Genomic DNA, 20,825 nt, shown 5'->3' with positions numbered 1-20,825 from the left:
AACAGGGCAAATAAAAGCTCTTATGTGGTGTATGTGGTGCTAAGTACAGTACTTGGTGAGTCTTTAAAACAAGAATATTCTTTTGCTTCAAAAGGATACTGAGATTTATTATAAATTATGCACTTGATAAAAGTGATTATTTAATGCTATTTACATAAAAGATTTTTTTTTCAGAAAGCATAATAATGACTTTTGACTTTTTTGTCTATTGGGGTTTTGCATGAAAATAAACTTTTTGACTGAGCAAGTAAAAATACAATTTTTGTTATCCCTCTATCTAGTCTTTTCATAGTGAAAAGACTAGAAAAATGGAAAAAAACAGAGATGAATGTGGTGAAGTAAGTCCATTTGGAGAACAGGAGAGCCAGATGCAGGTACTGCATGGAGGGGAAACAAAAGATGGGCTTTAATCACCACATCATTTCAACATGTTGGAAACTGGAGAATACATGCTGCACCAGATACCACTGGTTTGTGTCCCATTAGCTCTCAAAACAACTCCTTTCTAAAATAATTTATAGCTTAAAAGAAGACTTCTGTAACTTATCATCGCTACACATTTAAAATGCTTTGGTTTTTCTGGGAAAAGCATTTCTAGCCAAACGACAGGAGCATGAGTTAGTGGATTTCCACTTCCAGTTGATGAAACCTGGGAGTGCATTTTGATATCAAAGTAAATCAAACTTTTAATAAGACAGCTGTGAAGTGTGGTCTGCTTAATTCAGACTACACTTAATTCAGACTTAGTTTGCCAATCCAGTTGATTGTGCTCCAGTGGTTGTTCATAACTTGGAGAAGGCAGTGTTGGGCAGCTCAAGTATCACCAGCTACAGGATGGCAGTATCAGGGAAAATAATCTATTACTCTCAAAAGACACACAGTTGAGGCAGTGTAACCTGAGCACTCTCAGGGTGCAAGTCCAGCTTGTGCAGACTCACTAATTCTTAATTAAGACTGACCCAAGTAGTTAAGCAACAGGAACCAAGGCTTCCACTGCCAGGCATGTAGTGTCAGACCGTAACATGGCCTCAGCTGTACTGCTGCTTAGGGTCAGCTCACGTATCACTTGAGCACATCTGCAAAAGCTTTAGGGGTACCGCTCAGAACAGAAGCCGAGTTAAGCTCAAATGAAACAGTCTTGTCAACTGTGTGGCTGTGAGAAGATTGCCCTATCTTGAACAAAATAAAGAGTTATTATTAAAAGCACAATTCATAGGAGGTTCACAGGGGGTTGGATTTTTAAAAGAAAACAGCTGTAGGGACAGATTTCCTGTCTGCCATTATCAGGTGAACAATCTCTGAAGGGTGACGAGTCTTTCTGTCTCATGTGCCCATGCAATGGCACCAAAATTTGCTGAACTGGGTCAGTGCACAGATTAACAAATCTAAGTTGCTTTCAGCAATCACCCATATTTCAAAAGCGGTCTTTAAAAGATAACACAATTGTTCAGTGTGTCCACCAAATACACTCAAGAATAAAAAAATCAATCTTAAAGCCAGTACAGACAAGAACACACCCTATCTAATGGACATGACTGAATCCAGCTACTAGCTTACAAGTTTTACAAAATTCTGCTTCTTCAGCTGCAATGCAGTTTCAATTAGCATCTACAGGTGCTTTTTAGTTTTTAGAAGTTTTATTATGCAACAGGGCCTCTTTAGAGCAACAGAAATCCTCTTTGGTGGAACAGAATTTAATATATTCACTAAAAATGTAAGATAGTGCATTTAAAATATTACAAATTGTTTGTAGTAGTTACTAAAGTTTGAACTTTTATAAGGTTTTCTGTCCTACCGTGTAACATTCAGCTCTTCCAGTCTCTCCTGAAAGTTCACTTTTCTTATAATAACCTTACCTACTTCCTCTGCAGTCTTTCCTTTGATTTGAAGTCTGTGAGTTCTGCACCTGGTTTGGACTGTACACTGTACAGGAATTATCTGTATTTTGTCTTGTCAAACGAAGAAAGCACTTTCAGCACTCCAATAAATATTGCACAGCAGTTGAAATGACAGCAAGAGAGTTTTTATGCAGGTTTTACCATTCAGATTTACTTCTACATTTGCCAAATTTCAAATACGATCTTCACCAGTTTGCTTACATTTCCATGCTTTTGCTTACAACTCATGCTTATGAAGACCTCAGAATACCTAGAGGGTCTATTACCAGTCTAATCACGTGGAAAATGCTGTCCTTTGTGAAAACACCTATTTATTTATTTATTTTTAATTCTACATGCATCAGCATTGTATGTGTGTCTACTTCATCTTTTCAGAAGGAAGCTATTAGTTCTCTAGCACAGAAGTATTATTCTCTGGGCTTGCATTAGGAAAAACAATTGAGCGTAAGAGTACAAGGGAAGCTTTGTCATTCCTAAATATGTAGTCAAAAAAGCAGCTTTTCTCAGGACTGTTAATGCTAGAACAAAGAACAAGGATAGAGGCTAAGCAACTTTCCTTTACTTCTCAGTCTTGCCCACTTTAGATTAAAACTGCTGAGTAAATTCACTTTCCACAAGGTTTTTTAGCCATCTCTGCTCACTGCAATGCTCCACAGAAGGTTAGGGATGTTTTAAAATGGCACTATAATGCTGTTGTTGAAGAGGGTGACATAATGAACAGGGTCTGCTTGCTGCCTTTTCCAGAGGGTAGCCAACAATTCTGAAACATATTCAAAGCATTAGAATAGACTTTTCAGAAAATATTTCTTAGCCCAATTAAAAAATATCTGCTGAATCCAAGAACAAAGCTCGTCAATACAGAAGGAAAATGGAGCACAGTTCCATGCTGGAAAACACTAATGAGACACTAAGCATTCATCTCAGTAATGAATGTGACTCTATTCAGCACCTTCTTGTTTGAGCCTGTTTGAGGTTTATTTCCTAGTGGCAGGCACAATCTGAAATTCCTATCTCGATTGTCAGCAAAAGTTTTGGAAGCTAGGTTATATTCTGATTTTTACCTCTCCATTTTTACTTTCTTGTAAAGAAAACATAGAAGTCAATCTTCACATTTACTGCTGTGTACATTTCAGTGTATTGGGGTCTAGCTTGGATGGACTTAATTTTCTTTGTAGCAGCTCAGTGTCATTTCCTGTTTGCAATTAAAACAGTGTTAACACAGCAATCTTCTGACTATTGCCCAGAGAGATTGTGAATGTCCCCATCCCTGGATGCATTCAGGGTCAAGCTGGACGTGGCTCTGGGCAGCCTGGTCTAGAAGGTGGTGATGCTGCCCATTGCAGGAGGGTTGAAACTAGATGATCTTTGGGGTCCTTTTTAACTCAGGCCATTCTGTGATTCTATGATATGATTGCACGATTCTGTTGCTGAGCAGTGCTTGCACAGCACGAAGGCCTTCTCCTTCTCCCAGTCTGCCACTCCAACCACTGGGCCTGGGGTGGGCAAGAAGCCGTGAGGGACAACCTGCACAACCAACGCAAAGCAACCAGCACGGTTATCCCATGCTGTACAATACTATGCTCAGCAATAAAAATGGAAGGAAGGTTTCTTCAAGGCTACAGTTAGGCTTACCATTTCTACTGGACTGCTTGCAGGAGGTAATTATTGCCTTTACATTGCAAATCTTGTTCTTTTTCCACCCTCTTTCCTTCATTTATTAAACCGTTGTTACCTTGACCCATTCTCTCCCCATCCTGGTGGGAGCAGGAGTGAGGAGGGATCGCACCACTGTATGGTTGGATCATTCCAAGATTAGCATTTGTTCAGTTTATTTATCTTTTTGGACAACAGTTCATGTTGGTTCTTTAAATATTACATATCACAGTTAAGTACAGTTACATAGATTAATTAGAAATCAGGACACAGATAGTACTAACTCTTCAAAAATCTTAATGTTCAGATATTTTGTGAAGTTAGGAGACCACTCAAGCCTCCCAAATCTATTGCACAGAATTGATCAAAGTTCAGTGGCTTTAATTCACGCTCTTCACAGCTAATATTACAAATTAAAAACACAAAGTACTACAAATTACATGAGTGCCCAATAATAAGAATAACAAGACATTGGGAATGAGGTCTTCAGAAAAGACTAATGTTAACTCTTCTGGGTAGAAAACATTTATTTAGAAGAGTGTCTACCTTCTGAATTATGATGTATAGTCTACTGTAATACACTGTCCACTAAGGCAACAGGTGCTGGATCAGTGGAAAACACTGAGAAGATTATACTCAGGGAACCTTGCAGGTGCAGCAGACCATCACCACCTCAGCCACACCTCAGTGCAACAGCCAAGGGCACTTGGTTGATTAGGCACCAAGAGATAATAGTTTGTGAACAAAGAAAATCCACTCCATGTCTACTGGAGTTAAACTTTCCAAACAGTCTGCCTTAACATGGTAGTGAAAAACAGAGCTAAAGTTGCTGATTAAGAGTCATGCAGTGAGGGCAAGTGTTCAGCAGATTCCATAAGCAATTCAGAACACAATCCCTACATGTTCTGCTTTTGGGCTGAGCCCCTGCTATTCCAAATTCAGATCAGACTGCTGTTATGCAAGCCTGCTACGAACTCACTGTAATGAAGACCCATTTGTTTTGTGACCTCATTTAGAAATCAAATCTAGCCAAGGCATTTAGCAATCTCCAAGTGACTTCCAGTGAGAACAATATCAGAATAATCTCAAAATCTGGGTGTTTTTTTTTTTTTTTTTTTAATTTCTTCTACCACTATGCAGAAGAGCAGTGCTTTAAAATCAATTCTTCTGAACTCTTCACATATTTGTAAACATACAGAAACTAATTAAAAATATTGTGCACATGAGAGGGGAACAATCCGCAGGTCCAACATACAACCACTTACACATCCAAGTAAACAACACTCTATGCTTTAGCACTATCACATCTCTGGCACATACTGTATTAACATTTACTACGTCACTGCCATGCAAGTAAGATGGGCAATATATTAAAGTGGTTTAGCACCAGAAAAGTTAGTAGTGTACTTTTAACCAGGTACCTACTACTAACCAGGCATAGGTAATATATCATACAAGAACAGACGGAAACTGAAAATACTTTAAATGTTCCCTGCAATTCCAGAATGATGCATCTTTAAAATAAAAGCTAGATTCCACAGCAAATATTACCTTCAGTACCATGTGCATGCTGTTAATACAAACCTCTTTCCTTAGAGTGCATTCTGCTGCTATACCCCACATTCTACTGGGAAAAGTTGCCTACATACGTGTATGTATTATGTATGTACACATATGTATATGCATATATAAAATCGTAATTAAAATGCATTTCCTTATTGTCAGAGAAATATGCAGACTTCTGAAGAACCCAAACGTGAGAATTAGGTTGACAGCTCTATGTTCAGTATTTCCTCATAAGGAATTAAGCCTTTTTTATCCTGGTATGTAATTGGCAACAAACTGTGCAACCTTAAATCAGAGTTCAAAGACAAAGAATAAAATGGCTAACGACACAAGGCTAAGAGTGCTCTCAGCTGGCAGCATTTTCAGTTTGCAGTCGCTCAATCAGTTGCTCAGCCTATGAAAGAGAGAACACAACACATTAACTATGCAGCAGACCGTCAGCTGGCTGAAAAATGCACTTCAAAAATAGTAACAGCACGACACTGACAGACAGCATATATTTGTCATTTTTACTGATAAAGCACACAAAATAAAATACCATGACTGTTTTAAGCAGCTGACTTTGTCGCGTTTTCACTAAACTCCCACTAGGTGATGAGAAAAGGGAAAAAAAAAACAAACAAAAAACAACAACTATGAAAGTCAGAAGATGGTTGAGCAAAGTAATCACTGTTAAACTATCATGCTTTAAGGACCTGGGAAGACAGCGCCCTGAACAACCAACCTGTAAGAACTGGAATTCCTTGGGACACTCTCCAGAACAGCATCTTGTGGCCTCTTCACACCTCACAACTGCACTGTAGTCATACATATTACTGAGTGATGGAGAGCATTTGTGTGCTGTTTGTGTCACTGTAAACATTCATTCTTTGGTCATGTCACTAGGCCTATACACGCTTTTTCTCGTCATATGATTTGTGCATCTACCACACAGATGGGACTGTTACATTTTTAGGTATTTGCATTGTCTGCAACTAAAAAAAGCCCTGACAATTCAAGAACATTTTCCAACTTGACAACTGGGCAAAATCTCTTTTGGATTGAATCCACACTGAATAACCAACCCTGGTACGGAGACCCCTGAGCTAATCCAAAATAGTAAGCAGTATAACTAGACAAGCCATAGGTTTGTCTTTTTTTTTCCTCTGTGGTGCTCTGCTACACTACACACTGATCTGCTTAATTCAAGACAGGAGAGATCTCCAACAAGATACCACCACAAAGAAGCTGAGTTTTTTCCTCTTAAACAGGCTGCCATAATCATCTATAGGAGAGATTTTTGTCAGCATCTTTGCCTTGGGGTTGCCCAATGACACCAGGACGCTGGAGCTAAAACTCCAGCAAGGACAGGTCCTCTGCTGAGGAGAGAGGTTTCTGAGCAGTGATTTAGGCAGTGCCAATTCAACCTCCTTGCTAATCTCTACAGACAGTAAACAGTACAAACAGTGCTTCGGTACAGCAAACATTTGTTTCACTCTAAGGATGGCGAGATGAGTAAAAAATGTACGAAATGATAAAAGCACCCGTTAGGTGGCCATATTTTATCTAAATTGGGCTATGTGTTATACATGTCTTTGTTCAACCATCACATTCCAATAAATCTTTTCATATTAAATAAATAGTCAGAAGCAAATCACAAAGCTACGCTTTAAATCCAGAACTACTGCACGGTTTGCTGGTAATGTTAGTCACTCTTATTTCCATTAGTAAGTGTAAACGGTATTAAATTTTACCCACTGCCTTTTCTCAAATAGGTAATGCAAAATGCAACAAATAATTATAGTAATGATAAAAATAATTGCTCAAAGAATATTTGGGACGTTAGAAAGACATCACATTTTCAACTTGCAGTCAAGAATCTCTGAAAACCTCATCACACTTACTGTAATAAACCAGTAGGAGTTGATCCTATAAATCAGTCTGGATAAGAATCCTAGCTGACTTGCTGGGGCCAAGACATGCAGATGCAAGTGGGATATTGAGCAGAATGGAGGCCAGTGAAAACCCATTCTTCAGAAAGGGAAAACAAGTTAAAAACACCAGTGATGTTAATACAGGAAGTGGAACATCTTACATTCGAGATCAACCGAATAAAGAAATTTACTCATAACATTTTCTTTTTACATTGCATGAAAAATAATTTGTCCTTTCCTTTCAACATGCAGAACCCCCCAAAAGCATCAAAAACTTACTTCACATCCATCTAGCACACTGTGCTAAAACAAGGGTTAAAAACCAGCAATATTCCTTAGATACCATACCTGTTTTTCACCTGGAAAGTGAACTATCGCCACATTCATGTAGCTTCTACCTATTTTAAACAGGAAGACCCATCTCGCTGCACTCTACACTATTTAAATTATGTTACAACTCACTTCACGTTGGCTACCAAACGAAATGAATGCAGGTATAACTCTGAAACGCAGTGCACTGCCCCGGTGAAAGTGACAAAATTTATCTTTCCCGGAATCCCCCACTGGATTCAACACAGCACAGAACTGAAGAGCAGCCTTTTAGATAAGCGGTCTGAATTGGTCTCCCTATTCTGCATGCGTGCAGGAAACAATCTCAAAGTTGGAACACAATCGACACTGGAAACTTATCAGAAAAAAAAGAGTTTATATTCAGTGCCAGGACATGAGACTGAACAAGTCACTCCATAAGTCAAGGCAAACCCAAGAAATCACACTGCAACTGTAACACAGTATCTAAAATAGCATTTTGAAAAGTAAGAACATACTAATTAATGTGGAAGGCTCAAGTACATACCTTATATCATTCAAGTCACTAAAATTATTTTTCTGGAGAACAGATTTTCCAACTTCCATCATTCTTTTCACTATTAAATATAAACAAATTTCATTTACTCTTTAGCTTAAATAGTATTTTACATATCACATGACTTCAGAATCAAACAGTTTGAAGCAGGTGCTCTTAAGAAACAAAACCAAATATTAACTTCAACAATGATTACATTGAGAACACAAGCTAGTGTTTGCTTTATTCAAAGTAAAAATACTGAAACTGCTCATAATAAAACAGATTGTCAAAACACTGCAGTGCAAAGTTTGATGTGAAAATCACTACTGTTAGTGATTTAGACACTAAAGACACTTTTAGGTTATAGTTTACTAATCTCATGTTACGTCTCTACACAGCAACAGGACGTTGACCTCTATGCCCTTTGTAGTCTGGCATTAGAAAGTTTCAGATATGAAACAAAAATTAAAGATAAAGTACAATTAAACCATCAGCCCTACTTATTACTAGGACAAAGTTTTCATTACTGTAAAAGAGAAGAAAGCCTAATGCAAAAAACGTCCAAGGTAGAAGCATAAAATAACTGCCATGAAGCAAAACATACTGACGTTGTTTCTGGAGAAAACTCCCACGTTAAAAAGTCAAATAAGATGATTTAAAAATTTGCAACACACGACTGCAATGCTTTTCTTGCAGCACCTGTCATTTTCCCCAAAACAGAATCTGTTCATGCATTTATGGATTTAATTTTTCCTGTTACTCAACACACTTAGCTGGGCATTTCTTGTGAAACAACTACATCTGGGATGATGTTTCAACAACAATAACAAAAAAAAAAATCAAGTATGCAGACAACACATTACAGCTTCAATATCTTATGACCTTATCTTTAAAAAAGATATCTAACTTCATTGGAACACTGTTTATCTTTTTTACTCTCCATCTCTTTTCCCAAAGAAAATTGTCATTTTTTTTTTCAGTACCCTGTATACCTAGGAAAATCCAATGAAGCTGAATAAATATACTTAAAAAAAATACAGTGGCATTTCCAGCAAAGTGCAGAAACATCTATACTCCATGCAAACAAAAACAGATTTCCTGTATTAGCACAACATTACTCTAGAATAGCACATAAAACATGAGGAGCTTCCCAGCAAGAGTAACTCCCTACCCAACTCACATCATGCATTTCAGTGTTTTACAACCACAAAAAACAGATGTCCAAAGCTGTAATTTACTTGACAGCACACTACATAAGACTGTGAAAAAACTACTTGCCCCTGATCTAAGCAGACTAATACATATTTTCAGCCTTACCTATGGGCACATGCTCTGACTTCAGCGTTTTGCAGTTTCCCATGTGCTCTACCGGCACCACCAGGTAGTGGTGAGGGGCACCAGGCCTGATATCTCTAAAGCAAACAAGGTCTTCATACTGCAGAGGAATACAAACACATCACACGATCGGGATGAGGTCAGGTAACAGAGCTGGCATTCCCCTATACCAGTTTGATATTACTTGGTATCATATTTGAATCAACTAGCAAACATATCAAGACTAAAGCCTATTTTCTTCTGTCACTACATTGAAGCACGCCGTCCTGGACTCTGCCTGCTGAAGCACTTAGGCGCAGTCTTGTTTTCTCAGCTGACATCGTGCAGCCAGAATCCCTCAGTATCTAACAGCAACAGCTCCTGCCCCATGACCGCCCTTAGACTTTTAGCCATTGTACAACGACAAGATATTTCTTTTTTTTTCTGAGGAATGCTTCATTGCTGCCTCCATAAGAACAGACAACTGCTATGACTACATGGCAACCCCAGGACAGGGATCCCTAAGGTGACACCCTCCGTTAGCTGGAAATAAAGACACCACCTTCCTCAGAAAGGGAACGGGGATCAGATGGCCTCCATACACGCAGGATTTCTCGGTTTGATCGGCAGTTCTCATAAGCGAACCCCTCTGTGCTCCCTCTGTGTGAGAGCTGCCACCCGAGCTCAGACAGGACGGACACCGCAGCTCCGTTTCCGCACTGCCGCCTCACGCCGCAGGCCGGCCCTGCGGACCGACGGCTTCGTCCCGCCAACCCACCCCACCGCGGGGAGCCGGCCGCGGCGCGGGGCAGCGCGCTGCCAAGGACAACGAGGGCGGCGGCGGCGACCCTCCCTCCGGCGGGGCCGCCCCTACCCACCTGGCAGGGCAGCAGCGCGGTTCCCGGCTCCTCCCGGCGGGCGATCCTGCAGAACACGCACTTGCCGTCGTAGCCGCCGCTCGCGGGCTCTTTCCCGTCGGCCAGAAGCTGCTCGCTGCTCGGGCCGGCGGCGGCCGCGGCCTCCTCACCCGCCATCGCCCCTCGCCTAGGCAGGCACCGCCCCGCGACCGGCCGCGGGCCCACCCGCCCTCACGTCCTCGTGGCGTGCGCCAATGGCGGCCCTGCGGCGCGCGACGGGCCCGGCCTCGTACGCGCCCCCGTCAGGCACGGAGGGCTGCAGCGAGTGAGCGCTGGGCGTTCAGCGGCTGTCTGACACGGGCCGAGGTTACGTGCGCTTAGAATTGCGCACGGCACCCGCGGGTGACCCTAGCCGTGTAAAGCACTCCATTCGGTCGAGGCTCTGAAGCAAAACGCAGCCTCTGTTCAGCATAAGTTTTCTGTAAAAAGGCACAAACTGGAACTAAAATAAACTGAACACACTCTGGCCTGTTTAAATCAAAGCTGAAAGATGCTATTTCTCAGTGGTAGCTAAGCTTCGGCTTTAGAAATGTTTTCTCAGCTTGTTCACACTGTCCCACAGGCCTCAGCCCGTGCTTCGAGGCCAGGAGGTACCTAAGTGCCAGGAGGCACTTAGAATCAGTCACACAATCATTAAGGTTGGAAAAGACCTCTAAAATCATCTATTGTGATTATCTGCCTATCACAAATATTGCTCATTAAACCATGTCCCCTTTTGTGCTCCCTCTGTTTCATGAGAGCTGCTACCCGAGCTCAGTCAGGACGGGCACCACAGCTCCCTTAGTACTGCATCTACCCTTAGATAGCCCCAGACATGGTGACCACCACCACCATGGGCAGTCTGTTCCAATGCCCATATGCTCTTTCTGAGAAGAAACCCGTCCTAATATCCAACCTGAACACTCCCTGGCACAACTTGAGGCATCCCCTCTCGTACTATTACTGTTACCTTTGAATCATAGAATCATAGAACTGCTCAGGTTGGAAAAGACCTTCAAGATCATCAAGTCCAACCTCAACCTAGCCATACCTATCCAGCCTTTCAACTTTCTTCAAGCTGTATTCTGCTACGAGGATTAGCCTGAAGTCCCATTCAGCACCCTGAACCATTTGAAGGCCCAGAAAATAAGAATGCAAAATACTGCCAGTTACAACACAAGATTGACAGGCTCCTCTGACTGTAGTGTTTAGGCACCCCCTGATTATAACATGAATTTAGGCGCCCACCAAACATGCAGACAGTCAAGCATAACGATCAAGATCTGAGAATCGATTTCACTTTTCAACTTCTCCTAAGGAGATTAATCCTGTTACCTAAACAACAGCAGCCACCAGTGTTGAAGTGCTACAGATGACTCTGCTTGGCTTCCAACTGCTCCTGTAGTACACTAGACATAGGGGACCAGTACATTTCCAAGGGCACCACACCACCATACATAAACAGCTGAATCCCAGACTAAATACCTAAAGTATCTCAGCTAAAGGAAGTTCTCATCCCGAACATTTTAATACTAAGAACCTACTGAGGATGGGGTGCAGAGGGCAGAACAACTCTTTGGCCTTAGCTTAGCTGGTCAAAGACAAAATGGGTCTAGTTGCTTTGAATCTTTACCACATATCACGTATGATATCATTTTCCCCAGAGGATTTATTATGGGGGTTTATATAACCACACAACTGTTATCTAGGCAAATTCTTCTACGTTCTATCCTTCTGGAGAAGAGGCTGACCCCCACCTTGCCACAACCTCCTTTCAGGTTACTGCATATAGTCTTGGGTTGAAAAGGACCACAGTGAACATTTAGTTTCAACCCCTGCTATGTGCAGAGTCGCCAACCACTGCACCAGGCTGCCCAGAGCCACATCCAGCCTGGCCTCGAATACCTCCAGGGATGAGGCATCCACAACCTCCTTGGGCAACCTGTTCCAGTGTGTCACCACCTCTCTGTAGAGAGAGAGGCTTCCAGGATCCCTACATCTTAAGGTTTACATGCAAAGATTATTTAGGAAACAGGCGTGTTTTAACTTGGCTCTAAAGCCAGCTTTGCACAAAAAAGTCCAGTGAAAGAACTGCAAACCAACATCAACCACCAGTGCCTCACAGGGCACTTAGCAGCCCTACTGTGAAGAGCATTTCTAAACAGTCCCAAAGAAAAAATTGTTATCCCTTAAGGTATATACATGCTCCACATTACAAAAACAAGCTCTTTCTAAAATAGTTATGGCTATAAGAGCAAAATTACTAGTGACTATAATTTTCCTCTTAATTTATATTATATAAAAATTCTACAACCATTGCACTCAAGGCAACATTCAAAGAAATGTTCAAAAGCATACTTGCTATATTAATATGTACATCATAGTTTATTTTTTCCTAATACCAATTTTCTTTACCTACTAAACGTATACATTAACAAAGCTGAGAACCAAGTGCTTTCAGGTGATTTTTTGCTTTGTCTCACTTGGAAAGAACAAAAAACAAAAGCTTCAGCAATATGAAGATGGTCCATACAGCAATGATGTTCACAAGCCATATCGTTTCACTTTAAAAATGTACTAAAAGCTGTGAATAAGAAGAAAAGGATCCGCAGCGAGTTTCTGAATGCATAAATTCCTTTATTGAAAATATTGTGATAGCACTGCATTACATATATTCAATATTCATAGTTTCAAGGGTCACAGAATTTGATTGAACAACACTGCTTGGATATAGAACACAGCGTTTAGATATGCTCTGACAAGTATAATATAATGAACTAAGTTGTAGGTAACAATGGTGAAACAAGTGTAAAATGTTGAACTTGGCTTTGGGGTTGTAGACTTTTTATTTTTGAACTAGTAAGTGGTCTGCCACCATCAGAAGAGCAAACAGTACTGCATATTCCTGGTACCTTCAACACTATCAGCAACCTGGAAAATACTTCACAGCGCATTACCAACAAGTCTGTTTATGGCTGCAGTAGGGCGCATAGATGGGAAGTGTGAAAAGCTTATGTGCAGCATGTTACAGGCTCACTGTGTGTAGCATTGGTGTTAGATTGTGAAATTTATGTGCAAGATTAGGATTTATTAATGCTTTTGAAAAAAAAAATAATTTGGCTTCTTGTTTTATTATGAATATGTTAAAAATGAGAAGAGCAGTAACTGAGTTGTATTACTCAGTAATATTTCAAAACCAGACTATAGTGTTTAATGCATGGAAACACAACCACCATTGCTAAAACCTGTCTTTCTCGGGACAATCCTACATTCAGTACTAATGGCAGGACAGCGTTTGGTCAGAACTTGATTGTGTGAATAAAACCATAGCTTAACTGGAAAGCAAAATTCTTCAGAAAACAGCAAGACTGGTGGTCTTCTGTCACACTTTTTCTACTCGCTGACATTTTCATGGCAGTGGTCTGGTTAGGATTTAGCCAAATATTGTAATGTGGTATTTTAAATGTTGATAGGAAAATTATCTGATTGACTATTTCACAAAAAAAAAAAGCACAAAACAAGGAAGAGTATTTATTTGTCAAGTCCTAATCCAGCCTGTTGCTTCAAGTCATAAGGAAGGAAATAATATTAATTGCTAAGAAAACAAATACTACACTAATATGGCACGGCCTGTTAAAGAAACAGCATTCTCCAAATCTTCAGGCTGTATGTTTCCCTTCACAAAGCAGTTATTCAATATGTAAAGAAATGCTCAGAAAAAGCACAGTGGGTGGTTTATTTTGAATCATTTGGTGGTGATACAGGAAACAATCATCTCCTAGAAACATCCCTTGTAACCAGTCAAATAGCACTAGGACAGATGCTCAGAGCATGCTGTCCCAATTCTGCTGACTGCACCAGAGCTCATACAGCCTACACCAGGTGGCATTCTGCCCAGTGTCTCCTCACACTGCCAAAATAATAATCTATTAACTCTACTTACACATTCCTGTTAATGAGAAGTGCTAACCACCTTTTCTCTCATCTCAGAGAAAACCAGAATTATGCACTCAAGTGTTTCTGCCAGAAAATAAACCCTCTTATCTGGGTTAAATGAAAACCGAATCTCATTTACAAACAAAATAAAAATGAACTTCAGAAATCAAATAAATTGATTCAAAATAAATGCCGATGCATAAGAAACCTACCTGAATAGTAATTAATTACCAAATTAAGATCTGAAATATTAAAAAGAAAAAAAAAAAACACCTCATAGCTAATGCATTTACAAAAAAGTCTGCTATACAATAACAATAAATAAAAAGAATTTAAAAACATGTTCCCTTAAGTGCTGTGTACACCTACTTATGATTCTTTTCCATGGCAAACAATATGCTGTAGATTTTGGTGAAATAACTTTTTATTTTTGGTTAGCATTTGTACACTGAACATAAATATATATGGAATGTACAAGACAAGTATAGTTTTCCCACAGTATTTTTTTTTCCACAGTTACAGAAAAAGTTTTCAATTTATACACCATCGATGTTTTCATAAGCATCATATCTTCAATGGAGGAGCATAGAAGAAAGGAGTATAAAAAAAAATCTGACTGATCTCGTATTGTTCCATCTCCTTCTGCCTCTGAAAACCAGCTGTTTTTCCTTGGTTATTTTTTGCGTAGTCATGCTCTGGTCTGATATGAGGGAAAAAAAAAAGCGTGTAACATTGTGAGGCAGCCTGCACCTTTTATTTAGCTTTTGAGTGCCTAATGGATCCAGTCCCTAAGGCAGTCAGTAAGTACTTCATTCAAATGTCCATACTTCTACATCCTGTATTATGAAATCTTCTTTCTTAGATAAGATGTCATTATTGAAGGTGCTGCAGGAGTTGCTTCGTCCATGATACAGGTCTGCATCTAACCATAAGCCAAATCGTCCACTGAAAAAATACACACCAAATGTCAGGTTATATTTAATCAGAGGCTGTAGAGGAGTGCTATGGAGAAAAGTAGGCAATTCTGAGAACAGATGGGATTGAACATGAAGGCTTAACCCTGGCAAAGCACTTGCAAATAAGCTTGCTTTTATTCATACAGGCAAATTGCAGCAAAGCACAAGCATGAGTGCATGAGTGTGCGCATACAGTGCCTTACGTGCTTGGCTTCAGTGCCATCAGCTCCAGGTGCTGCTGGTGAGCAGCCTCCCAAACATGGCTGGAGTCCAGCTGCTGCAAAGCACAGACAGCAGGGACCTTTCCCCGCTCTAGACATGGTCCCTTCCAGTTTAGGAGGAGAGATGTTTATGCATCCCCAGTGCAAACCATGGCCAGATATTGCACACGGCAGCCTGCTGTCAGCTTCACTTAGTTGCACAGTCTTAGCCCCTGATTTCGTATCCACTAACTTTTGAAATTGAGGACCTGATTAAGCACTATCTGTATCCTGGCTCTTCAGAGCAACAGAATAATGACAGTTTAAAAGCGCCATGTGAGAAACTAGATATTGCTGGCAAAACTGCCATTACAGATTATCTTCTAGCAACAAACCTCTTCAGCAATGATCTATCCCAAACATCTGTTTTTTTCCGACCTCCCCCACCCACTAAAGATTACTTGCCCAACATCAGTTGCTATCTTTAAGTGATGGAAATTGCTCTAGGTCTGTAACAGAAATCAGATTGCTGAGATATCTGTCCTACACAGTTCACTAAAATTTTCAGCATTAGTTTTTCCTGCAACTACCATGGTCCTTAAGAAAAAGGAAAAAGTTAGCTAGACTACTTGAAAAAGAAGCAAACATTCACTTACCCTCCACCTCCAAGCTCCAGAGAGGTCATGTCTCCATTGATGAAGTAAGTATTCTCCCCACTCCATTTGAATACCTGAGGGTGAAGAAGAACAAAGCTACGCGGACTGTGAGGATTCTAGCACTGCAGAAGCCTTTTTTGCTTAAAGTGTTCACTGAGGCAAGTGATCATCTGCTTTCACCAACAGCTGGCGCATCTTTAAAATCACAGAATGCCTTAGGTTGCAGGGGACCTTAAAGATTATCTAGATCCAATCTTTCCTCCCAACTTCCCCCAAAAATGCAGTCTCTATAAAGCTTTCTCATAAATGTTTCAGAAGTGGAATCCAAAAATCTTACATGAGGAAGAGAACACCACCTTACCTTGAAATTTGGACTGAACGTGTAGAGGAATGTTTCACCAGTGCCATAGTAATGGTCACTAAACCTGAAGGGATGTGTAGCGTATGCTCCAAAAATCTGTCCGAATAAAAGGATTAAACTATTTTTGAGAACACAATAAAATTCAAGAGGAAACAAAAAACACTTTTCAAAATACTTTCTGAGCTGTTGTTTCATGTTAAAAGAACCAACAGCTGAGCAAGTATTCCCACAGATCTTTTCTGTTTTTCATCATAAAGCAAAATGGCAACAGGAATGATGACTCCAGGAGCTGCTGAGTACTAAGTACACCACCATGAAGGTGTTATTTGCAACTTCCATGGCCAATGTTAAAAGGAGTACTCATTGTAATTATGAAAATATGTAGTTTTATTTCTATTAGTGCATACGTACTTTCCTGCCTGTAAGTTTAGTTTAAGCAGTACAAAATATGAATAGAATAAAATAAATCAGCAATGTTTTATTGCGGTATGATATCACTTTGCAGTATGATTAGCACTTCCTAAAGACACGTTTATTTTCACTCCAAACCCTGCGCTACAAACGCTCCTCACCTCGTTGTCCATATCCTTGATGACAAGGAGAACTGGACTGTCCAGAGATGCCGATTTGCGGTACAGAGTCTTCAGGCTAGTGCCGTGCTCCAGAGTGCTATATGCGAGCTGCCACGGGTAGCCCTGCACTCTTGCAGGCAAGCGCCGGGCAAGCTGGGCAGTGGACAGGGATAAATGGTTAGGCATTCAACCAGTTACATCACAGGTAGCAGAACACCCCACGCTTAGCAGAACTAATAAGGAAATCAGATTATTTTTTTTTCAGTCATACCTGCTCTATGTGCATATTTTCCAGAAGTGCACTGTGATGCTTTAAGACAGGTAAAGCATCATCATCATCTTCTTCTCCATAGTAACTGCAAACACTCTTCCGCCGTTTTGCTTCTTCTACAGTAATGATCTGAAGCAAGAGGACAAGTGTCAAACCTGAAGCACAGTTCCTATGCTGTCAGTCCTCTATGGCAGCAAATTCATTTAAAGCAGTATAGCCATCATCTGCCATACTGCATGAAGCAAAACCACTGTGTGGAATGGTTACATCAAAGCAAAAGCAGCCCACTAATTGGGTAATTCTCAAATGGCGAGGTCTGAGACAGCATGGACAGCACGGTCTGAACATCTTCAGACCCCCATGGTCTTCCACTACTGTTGGGTCCTTTGAAATTAAGAAACACTGATGTGAGCAGGTGACATCACATGGTCGTTCTCAGACATGCATGGTCTTGAGTCAAAAGGTGAAAGCGCACTGACTTCTTTCCATGCCATCCCACACACAGCTTCACTTCACGGGAATTTAAAGGAGGTAGGCACAAGCTTCTTCATTTGCCTCATGCAGTAAGGTTATATATAAATTATTTTTATAGATAGTATCATATGCTATAATTAGTGTATTATTTTCTTAGGAGCTAACGCATAAGAATATGAAAAAGTTCAAAGCTTCACTTCTCCTCTTTTCTAAAACAATCCCCTTCTTCTGCGTGGTGTGTATGTGCGTGTGGCAAGGGGAGGTGCTCTGTTACTGATGTTTTTTTGCTTTTGTATATGCAAACTCAAACAGAAACAATATAGCAAAACTACAAATGTAAATGAACAGAAATAGATTTTGCAGCTGTATCATGACAGAGACACGCCGAGTACGAATTTGAGCACACAGTTTATTCAAGTTCTTGAAAATGCTCACTATCAGAAAAGACTAACTACTCTTTGAAAGCTTCTAGTTATTCATTTTCTGAAGAATTTCTTTGGAAAACATACAATATTTTAAAAGGCGAGCCAATACTTATACTTCAAATTTAGGCTTGAATTTGAATACTTGTCAAATGAAGCATGGACTCTTCTCCAACAACTACAGGTAGGTCACACTTCCTTTCCTGACAAAGCTGAAAACAAAGCGAGAATACAAGTTCATATATTTAACACCCATCTATAGAAGTGCTCAGCAGCCTACAGCATGCCAAGACAGTATATACTCTGAGCCACGTGCAGCCTGGGCAGGCAGAGGGAGCTAAAATGGTGCAAAAGGCTGGAGGGAAGCTGCAGACTCTTGGGTACACCTCTGGGCATCTCAGGCACAGTGCTCAGCCAGGTGAGGTGAGAGGAGGCACACTGAACACAGCAGCAGGGCTGTAGTTGTGTTTAGGGCTCTATGCCACCATGGCAAACAGGAAACAGCGGCAAGGGCGTAGAGATAGGGCTGATGAGAAAGAAAAGGGGAAAGAGGCCCAGCTACAAAAGCTGGGAAACTTTAAATCAGCATCTTTGTATGAGTTTAATGCCAAAGCAGTATTATCTCAGAAGAGCAATCTCAAAATGTTACTGCACAGCTTCCACACACCCTCCTACAAATGCAGCTTTTGAATACACAGAATACACCGATTGAGTTTGAACAACTCCCCCAGACTTTCATAACTGCTGCTTCATCTTGCAGGAGCCATCAGCAGCCAAAAAACACCTGGATGTCCTATACACGCCTGCCCCACAGGCAAGAAATTTACTGGACAGACTCCAGGTGGAGTCCCACCACAAAGTGAAGAAGGAACTTTCCATAAAAACCAGGACTCCTGAGGAGCTCTCTGTGTGAAGGATAAAGCCCCAGTGATGCCAGTCATGCCAGCATCTCCAGTGGGAGAGGAGCAAGGCTTCTGCTGTGCTCACTGCCATCTGCCCCATGTCCATCCACAGGCACCTGGAGCAGTGCTGACAGCAGCACCCTAAGTAGGAAGCCAGGAAACTCATGTTCCAGCACCTGCAGTGGGGGGCAGGGCAAAAATCCAGCCTGCAGGATGAATGCTCTGTGCCCCTGCAAAGCCAGGCAGTACAGATATTTCTGCCAGTGGTACTCAAGTGCAGCTGCATCCTGACCTTACAGCCCAGGCTCAGGGGGATCCAGAAACTGGAGGAAATTCTGTTTTAGATATTTTTTCATATGTCCAGTCTCAGTGAGGGTTTGAACTGCAAAATTAAACCAATTTAAAAAGAAATAAATGAAAAACACAAAACAACTCCCTCCTCCTCAAACTGTCAAAGGAAAATGTTCTTTATGCTTTTATCCCTGCTCTTTTTCTACCTCTTAAATGTTTTTCTTCCTACCCAGGCCATTATTATTAATATAATTTTTTTTATCCTGAATGAACATCTGTTCATCTTAAAGCAGAAGTACCTGAACTCCTATTATAAATGTTATTCTTTAGACTTTCCAGGAAGGGGGAGAGGGGAGAAGTACCAAATAAACCAACCACCAGCAGGCATCTGTAGCAACCAAATACGTATATACATATATAAATACAACCAAACTTGCAGACATAGGCAACTGCAGAAAAACTACTAGCATTGCAGTAAACTTCAAACCCATTTTTTACAGACGACACAAAACCAAAAACAAATGAAAAGAATCAACAGCTACACAGAAACTCTATCTACAGTATTTTTCAGAGATGTCACGGGAAAGAGAAAACAAGCTACTTGAGGTGGAAATACTCTGTTTTAACATTCATCTGAGAACAGGGTACTTTTCACTAGCGCAGAAGTAGTGCTGTATCAGATCCATGCTGTTCAAATAGGAACACAGCTCAACATACCTTCATAAAAGGTTCCTCTTGGTCAGGTTTGGCACAGTAAAGAATCTGAATATTCAGTGGCATCTTTTGTCTTTTCATCATCTATTAAATTAATTTGTAGCATCTACTGTACTTCAGTGCTCCAGTGGCAAGAGTTCCTGCCCACAAGCGTGACAGACAGCCTCTCCCCATGACACACTTTGATAAAATTGCTTATATCCTTCTCCACAATTTCAGTTTCTGTTTCCCCAAAAGGGAGAGTGGTAGTTTCACAATAGTTCATGTCCAAATTTGGACTTTCAATGGATATTTCCTGGCAGACCTACTTTAAGTCTGTGAAGCTTTAATATATTACAAACAAAAGAGACACACCTTAAAACTATTTCCAGCTCATTCTTCTCCAAATATATATTTAAACCAAATAAAGAGAGAAGTTCTCAGTGTGGCTGGATCTTTCCCACTTCTGCTCTTTGGATCACCTGCCCTACTCCTTCATTTTGGATTTGGGAAAAATGCAAAAGCAACTGGCAAACGAGATGAAGTGTGATATAGGACTGCACTCTGCTTTGAGAAAAACAAAGACTGAAAACCTTCCCCCTCCCCCCCCCCCCCCTTATGCTGCAGTTCACAAAGCACCAGCATCATGAGACAACAAAACTTAAAAAATAAAAGCTATTTGCAATCAGGGGTAATTTTGCTACACTTCAAATGACAAGTTCCATTCCCAAGTTCTAATTCTGAACATACTTCAGTTTGAAAGTAGAAATGTTTCAAAAACAGGGCAGTAGAATTTTTTTATTTTTATTTTTTAACAAGTTTAAGACAAATGATCACAACTAAGTTACTTCCCAGTCAGGAAATTATCTATTTGTTGATTTATCACATATCACAATACAACAAGTGTTTCAGGATTCATAAATATAATTAGAAAAAAAGCACGTAAACTTATTTTCCTTAGAAACTAGTTTTGATATGCATGAGACACAGATAATAAAGACAGG

General features: G+C 40.5%; 2 protein-coding genes across 9 annotated transcripts in view; both read right to left on the bottom strand.

Moving 5' to 3' along the window:
- Positions 1-94: 94 nt before the first annotated feature.
- HINT3 (histidine triad nucleotide binding protein 3) lies at positions 95-10,298 on the bottom strand. Its single transcript, XM_048936376.1, has 5 exons — positions 10,070-10,298; positions 9,195-9,312; positions 7,887-7,956; positions 7,001-7,127; positions 95-5,511 (listed from the first exon to the last, which is right to left on the bottom strand). Exons 1-5 carry the CDS (start codon positions 10,223-10,225, stop codon positions 5,464-5,466), a joined length of 519 nt encoding a protein of 172 aa, XP_048792333.1. The 5' UTR covers positions 10,226-10,298; the 3' UTR covers positions 95-5,463.
- Positions 10,299-13,586: 3,288 nt separating this feature from the next.
- NCOA7 (nuclear receptor coactivator 7) overlaps positions 13,587-20,825 on the bottom strand; it is an 84,796-nt gene continuing 77,557 nt past the window's right edge. For 7 of the 8 annotated variants that reach the window (XM_048934965.1, XM_048934962.1, XM_048934963.1 and 4 more), the window contains 5 exons: positions 17,040-17,168; positions 16,769-16,921; positions 16,197-16,292; positions 15,836-15,909; positions 13,587-14,968 (listed from right to left, as the gene is read on the bottom strand). In XM_048934965.1, coding sequence (XP_048790922.1) covers positions 14,833-14,968; positions 15,836-15,909; positions 16,197-16,292; positions 16,769-16,921; positions 17,040-17,168 — 588 coding nt within the window. In that variant the 3' untranslated portion in view covers positions 13,587-14,832. Of the gene's footprint in view, positions 14,969-15,835; positions 15,910-16,196; positions 16,293-16,768; positions 16,922-17,039; positions 17,169-19,845; positions 20,424-20,825 lie in introns of those variants that run through there. The other variant, XM_048934968.1, reaches the window with a different exon arrangement.

This window comes from Lagopus muta, chromosome 2 (assembly GCF_023343835.1).
Source record: "Lagopus muta isolate bLagMut1 chromosome 2, bLagMut1 primary, whole genome shotgun sequence".
NCBI lineage: Eukaryota > Metazoa > Chordata > Aves > Galliformes > Phasianidae > Lagopus > Lagopus muta.
The sequence above is the reverse complement of the archived record's forward strand: the minus strand, read 5'-3'. Positions and strand labels throughout refer to the sequence as shown.